This window comes from Poeciliopsis prolifica, unplaced genomic scaffold, assembly GCF_027474105.1.
Source record: "Poeciliopsis prolifica strain line A6 unplaced genomic scaffold, Auburn_PproV2 SCAFFOLD003, whole genome shotgun sequence".
Classification (NCBI taxonomy): domain Eukaryota; kingdom Metazoa; phylum Chordata; class Actinopteri; order Cyprinodontiformes; family Poeciliidae; genus Poeciliopsis; species Poeciliopsis prolifica.
Window position 1 is genome coordinate 3,406,196 of NW_026562378.1, and position 12,754 is coordinate 3,418,949.

Consider the following 12,754-nt stretch of genomic DNA (forward strand, 5'->3'; position numbering starts at 1 on the left):
TCACTTGTGAGTTAGGTTTTTTTTTTCTCTTATTTCAAGTGTGCTCATATATTTGACCGAAAACACTTGGTAAGATTTTGTTGAGGCGGCTGCAGTGCTTCAGCCACATTTTCACCTTAGAGCTTCCAACCAAACAAAGGAGTCATGGACAATATGAAGCCGGGTTTTATGCTGCACTGTGACTCTCACAGCATTCCTATTTCAAGGCTCCCAACACAGATCTTGTCCAAGAAAGACAAACACGCTGCATGCGTGCGGTGAGAGTTTCACGGATCTCCTCACGTCCGGGTCCAGCTCTGGAGGAACGGAGGCGGTTTTTCATGCTGATGTCCACGATGATGATGCTACAGAGCAGTTTCCCAGAAATATGGCGTTCTTCCTCCAGACAGAAAATAAGATTGTGAGGTTGTTGGGGGTTTTTTTGGTCCAATCCAAAGCACATAGCCTTTCATGTCTGGGCGATCCGCCGCGTACTGCAATTTCTTTCTAATATTTCCAAGCTGCGCTGACAGAATCTTTAAATTATATGCTGCATTATTCCATCCAGGAATAATGCAACATATCGCAATTTTGCACCTACAGCAGAACCGCAGTGATGTTTATGTCACAAGAAAATAAGAAGCCTCCAAAAAACACTTTTTTTTTTACAAGAAGTCCATAAGCAAGGCAAGGCGGCTCAGAACAGCAGCAGTTACACAACAACACAAACCACAGTCATTAAACAGAGAAAATAAGGAAATGATGGCATTTTTGCCATTTTCTACAGAGAGGAAATTATTTCAACTATGACTTCTGTTTCTTTTTTTTCTTTATCACTATTACTATTCAAGATGCTATTAAGTACACAAGAAATTGCAGTGACTCTGAGCTGAATCGCTTGGCGACGCGCCGAAACGTAAACAAGTTGAAGTATCAATAATCCGCAACAGAGCGTGTCAAAGGTCGAGGGTGACAAACATCAACAGTTCTGCTATATGTACAGACATATGTACATATGTACATGCAAAACACACTAAATGAAAGACAATGACTAGAAAATGTCGGCTGTCTGTGACATAAGCGAATAAAAATAAAATACAAAATCTGTAAACATGAAAATCAACCAAAACAAATACTTCTTAACATGACTGGACGGGAATTTTTACGCTCCCCAAAAAGTTATCTTTGATTTTATATATATATATATATATATATATATATATATATATATATATATATATATATATATATATATATATATATATATATATATATATATATATATATATATATATATATATATATATATATAAAATCAAAGACAACTTTGATTTTTATATATAAATATATATATATATCTATAGATAGATAGATAGATAGATAGATAGATAGATATATATATATACATATATCTATATATATATATATATATATATATATATATATATATATATATATATATATATATATATATATATATATATATATATATATATATATATATATAAAATCAAAGACAACTTTGATTTTATATATATAAATATATATATATATCTATAGATAGATAGATAGATAGATAGATAGATAGATAGATATATACATATATATATATATATATATATATATATATATATATATATATATATATATATTATATATATATATATATATATATATATAGATATATAGATATATAAGATATATAGATATATATATATATATATATATATATATAGAGAGAGAGAGAGAGAGAGAGAGAGAGAGAGAGAGAGAGAGAGAGAGAGAGAGAGAGAGAGAGAGAGAGAGAGAGAGAGAGAGAGAGAGAGTGAACGTTTTCTAGTTGTCAGGCTTGGGCTTTATGATGAATATGCAGTAAAATATTCATAAAGCGTTGGAGAGCAGAGTATATATCCAGGCATGAAAGCAATTTTCTTCTGTAGATCTTCACTTATTGCACATGTTAATCATTCCCTCCTCAATTCTGTTTTTTTTTTTTTTTGTGTGTGTGTGTGTGTTGTTTTTTGTGTCTAAAAATTACTCCTGGCAAAAAAGAGACAAATATGAAGTGAAAGTTTTATATTGTAGTTGCCTGCCTCCAATAGTCCACTGCCTGTTGGAAGTTTTGCTTTTGCCCCCAGCAGAGATTCTAATTAGTCTCTTTTCTAATAGATAAAAAAGAAACGGCAAAGATTTCATTCATCTCATAAGTCAGATATAGTTTTGTGTTAAAAAAAAACACAAAGTCTTTTTGTTCATGCTACTGGAGCCAAATTTTGTTGTTCAGTGCAGATATTCCCATCTTTATATTAGCTCTGAAAGCAGGTTGTCAGCCTGAAAGGGGATGAACCAACCTGTAACACTTTGTTAGCATTTAAAGTTATTCTTTTTACTCTCTGCTATGATCTGCGTAGAAAAACTATTAGGGCCAATATTAATGAAGAAGGGTATTTCCACCAAAAAGCTCTTAAACTTTGAAATTAAAAAGATTAAAATTAAATATTCTGAGATTTCAAAGTAAAAAAAAATCCACTTTTCAAACTTGGAAATTTCCCAGTTTTTTCAAGATTAGTCTCAAAATTTCTGAGAATTTTCTCACTTTTTTTTCTTCTTTTTTTAACTTTTGGAACAGAAACTTCTATAAATTTACTGAGATGAATTTTCAAAATCTCTGAGATTTTGGGGAGAAATTTACTCCTGTTTTCTTTTTTCTATCTACCGTGGCCCCAAACACGCCGCCCGTCACAGAAAGCAGAGGTATCTTACGGCAGCAAAGAAGAACAAGCAGACTCTTAATCTGTCGATGCACGGCCCCGCTCCCAGATTATTGTAGCCACTTTCAAAATATTATTTTTTTCTTCTTCCAGTATCAGAACAGTCCAACAGAATCTGATCGGGAATGTTGAGATTTCTCAACAAAGTTTGCTTTGAAAAAATATCTTTTCCACAGATAACCAAGAACATCCATGTAGCCATGCAAACATAGATTCCAGTAGCAAAGGAATTTAACTGTCGATAATGCAGATTTTTGTTTTGTTTTTTTGCTTTCCTTTTTCTCAGTCTGCCTTCTACCTGCAGTCTGACAGGCCTTTGAGGCTGATGTACAGGGAGCTGACCATGGTGGCCTCCTCCTGCATGGACTCCTTCAAGTCGGGCTCGTCCGCACACGCGAGGGCCGCCAGCCTCTCGGGCAGCTTCCAGCTGAACACCAGGTAGATGCAGGGGTTCACACAGCTGTTCAGGCTGGCCAGCAGCATCAGGATGGTGAAGGTGGCCGCTGGAGAGAGAGGCAGAGAGACAGGAAATACTGAATAGATGGCGTTTGCTTCATAATTACAAGTTGGAAGTCGTGTGGAAACAAGCGATAAAACGTGAAGGCTTAAAAGATTCGAAAGGGATCACTTTAGCAGAAGCAAATTATTTGGGTTTAAAGTGACAGGATGCCCTCATTCTGAAAGGAGCTCAAAACATGCAGAACTGAACCGAATATTTTGTACAAAAAATGTTTAGGATCTATAATCTAAGATGTTCAAGGAAGAAAAACAGGCCACCTATAAAAGTTTCATCAAATCAAATTGGAAGTGTTTGGGTTGAAATGAAGTGTGTGTTACTTTTAAGAGACCGGTCGGAGTCACATCAACCAATCCAATGGAGGTTAGACGATCTTGCAAATAAGACAATCATAGAATCTGTTGATCAAAACTGGCAAACCTCATAAGTCTATCAGATGTACAAATACAACTACAGCTGCTTCTTACAGCTGTATTTGAAGCACAAGATAATTATGCAAAGAAAAGTCTGGGAGAGCTGCCACACTTTTAAGATTTTTTTTTTTTTACTTAAAAAAAACGAGTTTTCTTCTCATTCTGCTTGAGGGGTGTCTAAACCATTTACCATTCAGGTCAACCTCATTAAGTCAAAAGGATTTGCAGGTCAAAATATTCTAATGCCCCTTCTCTCCCCCACTTTACGCATCACTTTCTGTCGGTTTATTCTATTAAAAATGCATTTAGGTTTGGGGATGCAAAGTGAGAGGAAGTGAGAGAGCTCAGTAGACATTATGGGCTCAGTGAGTCTCTTACACTCGGTGGGCGCCTCGGCGTCCCAGACGGACCAGAGCTGCACGGTGAAGAACGGCGCCCAGCAGACGACGTAGGCCATCACGATCACCACGGTCATCTTCACCGTCTTCACCCGCGCCTTGGACAGCCCCACCACGCAGCTGGCCCGGGAGGACAGCGGCCGGCTCGCCGCCTCCCCGCTGGCCGCGGCGTGGTGCTGCGTCTTCAGGTGGATGCTGGCGTGCACGGCGCGACAGATGCGCACCTGGCACACGATCACGATGAGGATCGGCAGGACGAATATCACCAGAGTGGTCCAGGTCACGTAGGCCCTCAACCCCCACGGGGCCACGAACTGGGCCCAGCAGTCGTAGACCCCCGGGGTGACCTCGACCCGGGAGAAGATGAAGACCTGCGGGAGGCTGCCGACTAAGGAGACGCACCAGGCGGCGCACACGGGGCCGTTCCAGCGCGCCCTCCTCCGCTGGAAGGTCACCATGGGGTTGCAGACGGCCTGGTAGCGGTCGATGGTCATCACCACGATCATGTAGGTGGAGGCGAACATCCCGACCACCTGCAGGTACTTCACCAGGCGGCACAGGACGTCCGGGCCCACGAATCTGTCCGTGATGTCCCACATGAGCTGCGGGCACACTTGGAAGAATGCGACCACCAGGTCGGCGACGCACAGGTGCAGGACGAAGACGCGCATCCTGGAGAGCTGCTTCCGCCGCTTCAACAGCCCCAGCAGGAGCCCGAAGTTCAGGAGCCCCGCGGCGACGAAGATGACGGAGAGCAGGGCGATTTCCAGGCGAGCCAGCCGCTCGTCGCGGGGCTCGTCCCCGGCCGGGACGGCGTCCGAACTGGAGTTGCTGGCGTTCGCGCCGGACCACGCCATGCCGGTCACTGCGACGAGCGCTGGCCAGAGGGGGCCCGCGGCATTACGCAGCAGACCCAAGTGGAGAGACGTTTGAATGTTACACGACACAAAGCAGGCGGAATGAAACTCATCGAGCTTAATGAAAAGTCAAAATGCGGCCGTAGGAGACCGAGGACCATTTTTTTTCTTTTGTTCAATAACTGGGAAGCTGGTCCGAGGAAACTGGGGAGCGGAGAGGCGAGAGCAGATGGTTTTATATCTCCAGAGGGAGGAGCGAGTCTTTTCCAACCAGAGAAGGTAGAGAGAAAATGGGATGAAAGCATTTCAAAGTATCACCTTTTGGAAATAAACAAACGAAAAGATAAAATGCTCAAGACGCATCTTCAGTCCCCCTTTTTAAAACGAATCCAATTTATTTTCAGATCTTATTTTAAATGTAACATTTTTGAAGAATGAGAGTTCAGTAGATCTTATTGTAAATTCACCCTGTTGTGTATGAATCTCAAATTGCAATCATCACCATATTTCACTATAAAGTATTTGAAAAGGATTTATTGGAAGCAATATTGTCAAATAAAACAAAACAAACAAATCAGAAACCTTTGGGTTATTCTTAGAATAATGTCCTTACTTTAACAATCAGCAAGAGCACAACGTTCACATGTTGATTTCTAGTTAAATCATCTTGAAAACTAGAAGCAGCAGAGTGGAGTTTCCTTCCACTCTAAAACAATCCACCATCATTATGTCAGCCTGTAAAATGAAATCCTACACAGATCGACTGGAGTTTGTGGTTCCAACATGACAACATACTTGTACGAGGAACTGGACGAAGCACTTTATCCCACCAGCAAAAACCCGTGCTGCTACGTATTGTCTTCGTAGGTGTGGTGAAAGGAGGGTTGAAGCATCGCCAGACTTTTTTTTTTAAAAGAGAAACTTCAAAGCAGACAGCTGCAAAGCCACATATACCTGCCCAAAGTGCTGCTTGTGCAGATTTTAATGCAGAAGCATTAAAAATGAAAACGGAAAAAAGTAGCCAAACGCGCGCGATAAGTCCATACGCATGTCTTCCTTTCATAGTGTCCTGATTCACAATGTGCTTCGGCTGCTCTAACCATGTCTGGCTGCAGTGCAGTTAAAAAGTAACAAAAAAAAATTTTCTTTAGGGTTATTTTTCCCTTTGTCTAAAATAAAAAGAACTACTTAAATAACACTTGGGCTCGGCTATTTGAACCACCGTGGCGACCAGTTCCTGTTTTATTCAAAGCTTCACGTGACTCAGCAGTTCGTCTTTATCCATCTGGTATCGACTTTTCTTCCAAATGTCACGGAGCTCCTGCAGGCTGGTGCCGATTTCCTTCCCAGATGTGATGCCCAGCTTCCTCAGATCGTGGCCGCTGACGGGGAAGCGAGGCACCGACCAGCTCTGGAGCTCCGACAGCAGCTTCTCCTCACCTTGATACTTCAGCAGCTCACACACTTTGCTCTGAGAGTCCGGCTCCCGGCTCTGGATAGTGCGAGATGTTACAGATATGACATTATTTACAATGAATGTAGTAAAAGATTTAAACAGTCCAACAGATATTCATCTTTTGGCCGATATCGGATCGTCTTTGATTTGACAAATATGTTCTGACAGATTTAAAAATCACAGGTGCCACTAATTTTCTACAAACTTTTATCGACTTGAAAATAAAAAGAAGAGTTTGAAAAATAAGTCGCTTTATTTTAAAAGGCAAAGTCAGGAGTGCCGATAATTGTGCCAGGGAGTTTTGAATCTTATCACGCTTCTGAATTTATTTTCCAGCTCTGGCAGTTAAACCCTGACACTCAGCAGAAGGAAGAAAAGATTAAATGTACTTTAAATATGTTGTACAAGCGAGCGTTTTTAGAGGCCAATTCACAGAATCAAACTTCGAAGGTTGATTCTATCCACACATAAAAATGGTCAAAAATTTACAAGAAAACAGGGATGGAACCTTAAAATTGGTTTGGTACGCAGGCAGCAGTCATCATCAGGTTGTTCCTGCAGACTTACATCGATGATAAAGTCAGTGAAAAGTCTGAGGTCGTCTGGCTCTTCGTCGCTCTTGCGGAGCGTCCGCCTGTGCTTGACCAGGAACAGAGCCAGCGTCTTCTCCTCCCTGGACACCTTCAAGCGCAGGTCCATTCTGTCCACGTCGCCCGGGCCGTGGAACAGGGCCGCCAGGACCGTCATGGGTTTGGGAGAGTGGGGGCTGGCGTTCCGCCATACGCGCTTCATCTCGTCAATGTCGCCATCTGGAGGCAGACCTGGGGCGTGGCAGGGAGACGAGCAGAACTGGAATGAACAGAAACTCCACGAGGAGAATTAGACGCATTTCTGTGAAGGTTTTAAAGTGAAGTGGTAAATAAGAAAAAAATTATAATAAAAATAAGAGACCTAAAAATCTAAAAGTTGAATTTAAAATGAAATCATTTACTCCCTGGTTCTATTTTTTTAGGCATGTATCAGTTGAACAGTTTCCGTCTGCATCTTTTTATTTATGCAACACCTATTTCCATTCATTTTGAATCTCATTGAACATCAATTGTAACAACTATTACGATCTGTGTTTGTGTGCTTTAGATTGAATGAACTATTCCAGCTCAGATTTCATATTTTGAAAAATGCCAGAATCAGAATCTGCTCTCACGTCAGCAGTTTCTGACGTCTCTCACCGATGTACTGAGCCAAGTCCAGGTTGTAGAGGAGCTCCAGCAGATGAGCAGCATGGTTCCCCATCATCATCTTCTTTAACTCCACCCAGATTCTTTCTCCTGATATGGCTGCCAGTCCTCGGCCGTTTTCCCTGATGGCAGTCAGAGTCTCGGGCTCGTGTTCGTCGGCCTTTAAAGCCACCCTGCCGTAAAACCTGGGACAAAACAACAACACCGTGACCAATAACCACACACACCACACACCACTTCCGGTTTCCACGAGTGAGGCTGCCTACCTGAAATACCTCAGTATTCTCAGGTAATCTTCTTTTATCCTCTGCTCAACGCTGCCGACGAACCGGACTTTGTGGTTCTGGAGGTCTTCGTAGCCTTTGAAATAGTCGTATAATGTTCCATCGAGCCCTGCCAGACGCATAGAGGGCCGCTTGGGATTAAAACATGATCACCGTTCATCGATAAAGTTCCTTTTTCGTTCGGGAGTGGAGTTACCCAGAAACATGGAGTTGATGGTGAGGTCTCTGCGCTCGGCGTCTTTCTGCCAGTCGGTGGTGAACTCCACCTCCGCATGCCGGCCGTCCGTCTCGACGTCCACTCGCAGTGTGGTCACCTCAAAGTTCTCATTGTGCAGCTGAGGAGGACAAAGGTTAAAAACTTCATTAATTTCAATGATTAAATGAAAAAAAAGAAAGAAAAAAGACTGGGTCTCATAAATAATATCTCAATACATGAAGTGGTATTTTTCAAAAGCTGATGCTCTCATGGTATCGCAGAGTTCATAAAAAGTTGTGTGTCATTGGAACGTCTGGAATCCCAATCATTGGCTCCAATTTCCCCAAAACGCCTCATACCGAACCGCTCCCAAGTATAAGAGGCTTGTTGCTCCAACGGCTGAATAAGACGTTGACGTCTCCTCTCATGGCTGATAGATGAAGAGCACTAGCGGCTGAATTATAACTATCTCATGTAGCTGTTTACATCCACCATTTTTAATGATTTAAAGCGTGAACAAGCGTTAATTCACATGTGCTTTTAATTTTATTTCTTGCTCAATGGAAACACAGGTATTGCAAAATTGTGCTTTTTCAACATAAGCAGAATATTGGCAGCGTGACATCCTAAATTAGCAGATTTTTTAATAAAAACGCAGCTAGTGAAGCGCATCACATCACAATCCCACCAACTCTTGGGTCCAAACAGCCTTCTCAGCAGAGGCTGCGGTCAGTGCAGCCTAACTGTCCTTTCGTTTTTCCACTATCCATCCCATCACCAGGCCGCCGCAAACAAAACTCATTTTCAAATCTCATCATATCCAGATTTTATTTTATGTTGCAGCGAACGTTTTAAGTGAGATTAAAGCTGGACTATAAAGCAAGCATTAATTCACTTCGTTCGCTAGACCCTGATTGCATTCACTTCAGCTGTCCCATAACTTCAAACTGATGCTCCGGGTGATTCGTTAATCTGCCGTTTGGATAGGAGGAGGAGGAGAATCAACTTTCATCAGGAATGCGAGGCAGCACACACACACTCCACACACACACTCCGTTATAGGCTTCAATGCTGCTGCTCAATATCTCTGAGAGCCTCCGCACAGCCGGGACGCTGCCTGCAGCTGAACGGTGAGATGAAACCAACAGTCATAAACGGCAGTGGAAGAAATGAAGCTACATCAGCAATGATGCAATTGCTGATGTAGCTTCCAGGTTTTCTGTACATCTTCTCATTTCTCCCCTCGACTTTATCTGGAGTCACTTTAAAAGGAGAGAGAGAGAGAGTGGCCCAGGATGTTTAACATCTTTAATAGGATGGTCGTTAAACCTCATGTAAAGCCAGACCTCTATTGTTATGGGCTGGTACAGTAAAATGACAGAGGAGAATTTAGTTTAAAAAATAATAATTGGTTATTTGCACTGGATTGACTTTTAGTTTAGCGCTTTAGCTGATATTAGCAAAGCACTAAGCACTAACATGGCTGTTAGTGTTTGTTAGATTAGTAATTAGTAATTATTAATTATTATTATTATTATTATTAATTAATTATTAGTAATTAGTAATTAATTAGTAGTTAGATGTTTATGTTTGTGCTCTTATGTTGAACTGGGTGAACAAATAACTTCAAACAAGAAGCATACAGGGACAAAATAAAATAGACATTGAATAACAATACTTAAACATTAATATTTCAGAACATTATACAACAGGTAAAATATTATAAATATTATTACAGTTGGTTCTTTAGCAAAAGCTTCTAAACTAATATTTATGAGTAATGCTTTAGGGTTAGGGCTACTTAAGGTTATAAACAAAAGAAGGAAAAATGTTTTATTTCCTTTCAGAATCAAACTTGTTGGTTGCCATGGGACAGTAATACGAATAATCTGGGGCATAACTGTGATCTGGGGAGAACTAAATTAACTCTAGCAGAACCACTGTAATAAATATCCCTTTAAACTTCAGATCTACTAAGTACTTTTTGACTGATCAGACTGGTTATGAGGATGGGCCAATAACTCACATGGTTACAATTTCGATTCATTAAACTGGTTATTTGATCATTCATGGCCGCGTGTTTGTAAAACAATTAAGCGCATTTTTCTTTCCTTAAAACGAAAGCTCGAGGCAAAGTGTACAAGCCAACAACTACAGCTCTTTTTTTAATAGTTATGTAATGAAGCTGCCAAGAGTTTTATTCCTCAAAAACACTCATCCTAAATGACATATGCAGAACCACAGAGTATGGACGCTTGGGGTTGATCAAATAGATTGTGCATTCCTTTTTTAAGAAACAGAAGACAAGAAATCAATGTCCAATAAGTTGAAGAAAACTGTTTCACAGCCTGATATCTTTGGTCCAACAATATCTAGAAGTGCAACATTCCTGCCCATCCTCTCATTTGCAGACACTTCCAACTTTTTTGATCTCCTGCCCAAACAAACAGTAATTATTCACCCGTCTATTTCTGGAAACAAAAACGAAATTGATGCACGCAGCTCTGGCAGCGAAGGGATTTCATAAGAATTCGGCTTTGGTAACAAGTTCTCTTTTATGCCAGATGATGGAAATATTGCTTTAACAAACTTTCATCAGTTTTAACACCTTTAAGTATCAAGACTATAATACAGTTGGTAGAACTGTTGCCTTACAACAAGAAGGTCCTTGGTTCGATTCCAGGCCCGGGGTCTTTCTGCATGGAGTCAGTCCAAAATTATGACTGTCAGGTTAATTAATCTCTCTAGGTGTGAGTCTGTGTGTGTGTATGGTTGTTTGTCCTGTCTGTTTTCTGTGTTCCCCTGCGACAGACTGGCGACCTGTCTAGGGTGAACCCGGCGTCTCACCTAAAATGTTAGCTGGAGATCGGTGTGTTAAAAAATAGATCAAATGGATGAACGATGATACTTAATCTAACACTTTAGGTTGAAGAAAAAGAGCTGATATGAAGACAGCTTTTCAAATAATCACTAAAAAGCATTTTTTTGTGTGTGTTTGTTGCCATTGAAACTATTCAGTGTCTTACCCGTGCAGTTATGGTGCCGTGCTTCTCTCCTTTATTGTTGATCAGCCTGATCCTAGCGTCTTGAAACATGCGCTTCATCTCCTCTGGAGTGGCTGTGGTGGCAAAGTCCACGTCTTCAGGCCGTTTTCCGGAGAGCAGATCCCGCACAGCGCCGCCGGCGATCCGCAGCTCATAGTTGTTCTTCTCAAACAGCTCTGGAGAAACGAGATTCTGATTTGTTTACAAGTCAGATTCTCAAATAGCAGCGATGCACAGATTCCGATTTTGGCTGATACCGATTTTTTGAAATTTTTGCTTTGTATAATCAACATTGTTAGATCTGATAAAGGTTACAAAACAACTTCAATATTCCAATCTAACGTTATTGAAAAACACTGAACATACAGACTTGCTTAGCTGCACAATAGGCGGCTCTCTTGAATATAAATGAAAAGTTGAGAGCATTCCTTTCCAAACTACAATAAACTAAAATAAAAATCTGCTCCATGTCTTTCTTTTTTTTCACATTTTAAAAACAACTTGCACAACAGGTTAGACTACAGACCTGTTTTCAACCCATTACCAAAAAGAAAGCGCACAGCAGTAATTTTGCTTTTACCAAGTCACAAAGCTTGAGGTCAGTGGAGGACAAAGTAACAAAATATCTTACAATCAAGTGTCCTGAGTTTTAGGTTTCTTAAGGTAAAAATAAAATGCACAAATACAGCAAAGCTTTGTTTATACCATAGTGACACATAAGTAGACTACACAGCTGACTTCTCAAGACTAGTGGTTACAAATGATTTCTGAGATAGAAAGAAGGGTGAATGTTAAATCAGAGGGCAAACTTGCATTTCTAATATATTAGTTGAAAAATGTTTCAAAATGACAATATTATAATTTATCGCAATAATTTCTGGAGCAATTTATTGTCCGGCAACATTTGGTATCGTGATAGGCCTTCAGATGACCTATTTTCATTAATTTTGAAAAATATATATGCTTTTTTAAAATCTAAGTGCCTGATACCAGAATTAACATAAAGTGGTCAAGTCATGCTTGAACAAAAAATATTAAACTTCTGTAAACTGACAAATATGTAAATGACTGCGTTAAATGAACACATAATATCGTATCATTTAATTGGCAGACTTGTGAACTGAACTGAATCCACTCCAAGTTTGTTTTTTTCCCCATCAAATCGTGAATTCACCTGCTATTCCATTCAGCCCATCAGAGAAGAGAGACTTGAACTCGCTGGTCTTCAGCTGCATGGTGAACAGACTCCTGCAGACACTATGACTGATCACAGCAGGCCGGAAAAATCTACCCCACATTTACACACAAACAGAGAGAGAACAAGTCCCTCAGTTTGGGTCGGCTTGCGGTCAATGAGGAGCTAGCGGGCTAGCATGTCACTGCGGCATAAATAACGGTCTCAAAGCACCTGGTACACTGTCAGAACATGTCAGCATCAACTGCTTCTGGAGAACAGGAGTGGGGGGTGAAACCCGACGCAATTCATTCACCAACAACGCAGTTTTCATCGAACATTATCTTTCTATCATCTCTGGTCTCCTCGTGAAGCGATGCCGGAAGAGTTTCAGAAAACGTGCGTCTCACCGACCAATGGCGTGAGA

The 12,754-nt window shown here is 40.8% G+C and overlaps 3 protein-coding genes across 4 annotated transcripts in view; 1 reads left to right on the top strand and 2 right to left on the bottom strand.

The window, feature by feature from the left end:
* si:dkey-245f22.3 (uncharacterized protein LOC492819 homolog) overlaps positions 1-12,754 on the top strand; it is a 351,352-nt gene that overhangs the window by 15,963 nt on the left and 322,635 nt on the right. The window lies entirely within an intron of this gene.
* On the bottom strand, positions 2,967-5,217 carry avpr2b.1 (arginine vasopressin receptor 2b, tandem duplicate, 1). Its single transcript, XM_055025151.1, has 2 exons — positions 4,059-5,217; positions 2,967-3,253 (listed from the first exon to the last, which is right to left on the bottom strand). The coding sequence occupies exons 1-2, from the start codon at positions 4,933-4,935 to the stop codon at positions 3,045-3,047; spliced, it is 1,086 nt and encodes a 361-aa protein (XP_054881126.1). The 5' UTR covers positions 4,936-5,217; the 3' UTR covers positions 2,967-3,044.
* Positions 5,455-12,725, bottom strand: trnt1 (tRNA nucleotidyl transferase, CCA-adding, 1). 2 transcript variants are annotated; one of them, XM_055025078.1, is made up of 8 exons: positions 12,562-12,725; positions 12,328-12,440; positions 11,136-11,329; positions 8,110-8,248; positions 7,896-8,022; positions 7,621-7,814; positions 6,959-7,212; positions 5,455-6,427 (listed from the first exon to the last, which is right to left on the bottom strand). In XM_055025078.1, the coding sequence occupies exons 2-8, from the start codon at positions 12,386-12,388 to the stop codon at positions 6,182-6,184; spliced, it is 1,215 nt and encodes a 404-aa protein (XP_054881053.1). In that variant the 5' UTR covers positions 12,389-12,440; positions 12,562-12,725; the 3' UTR covers positions 5,455-6,181. The 2 variants fall into 2 exon arrangements, with proteins under 2 accessions (XP_054881053.1, XP_054881046.1); XM_055025071.1 differs by having other exon boundaries at positions 12,328-12,725.

Excerpts from the sequence above, each read along its gene's own strand:
- trnt1 (XM_055025071.1), bottom strand. The coding sequence starts at position 12,451 with ATGTGGGGTAGATTTTTCCGGCCTGCTGTGATCAGTCATAGTGTCTGC. Across the intron at positions 11,330-12,327 it reads TGGGCTGAATGGAATAGCAG|AGCTGTTTGAGAAGAACAAC; the intron begins GTGAATTCACGA and ends TCGTTTCTCCAG. Across the intron at positions 6,428-6,958 it reads TCACTGACTTTATCATCGAT|AGCCGGGAGCCGGACTCTCA; the intron begins GTAAGTCTGCAG and ends CGCACTATCCAG.
- avpr2b.1 (XM_055025151.1), bottom strand. The coding sequence starts at position 4,935 with ATGGCGTGGTCCGGCGCGAACGCCAGCAACTCCAGTTCGGACGCCGTC. Across the intron at positions 3,254-4,058 it reads CGCCGAGGCGCCCACCGAGT|CGGCCACCTTCACCATCCTG; the intron begins GTAAGAGACTCA and ends CTCTCTCTCCAG.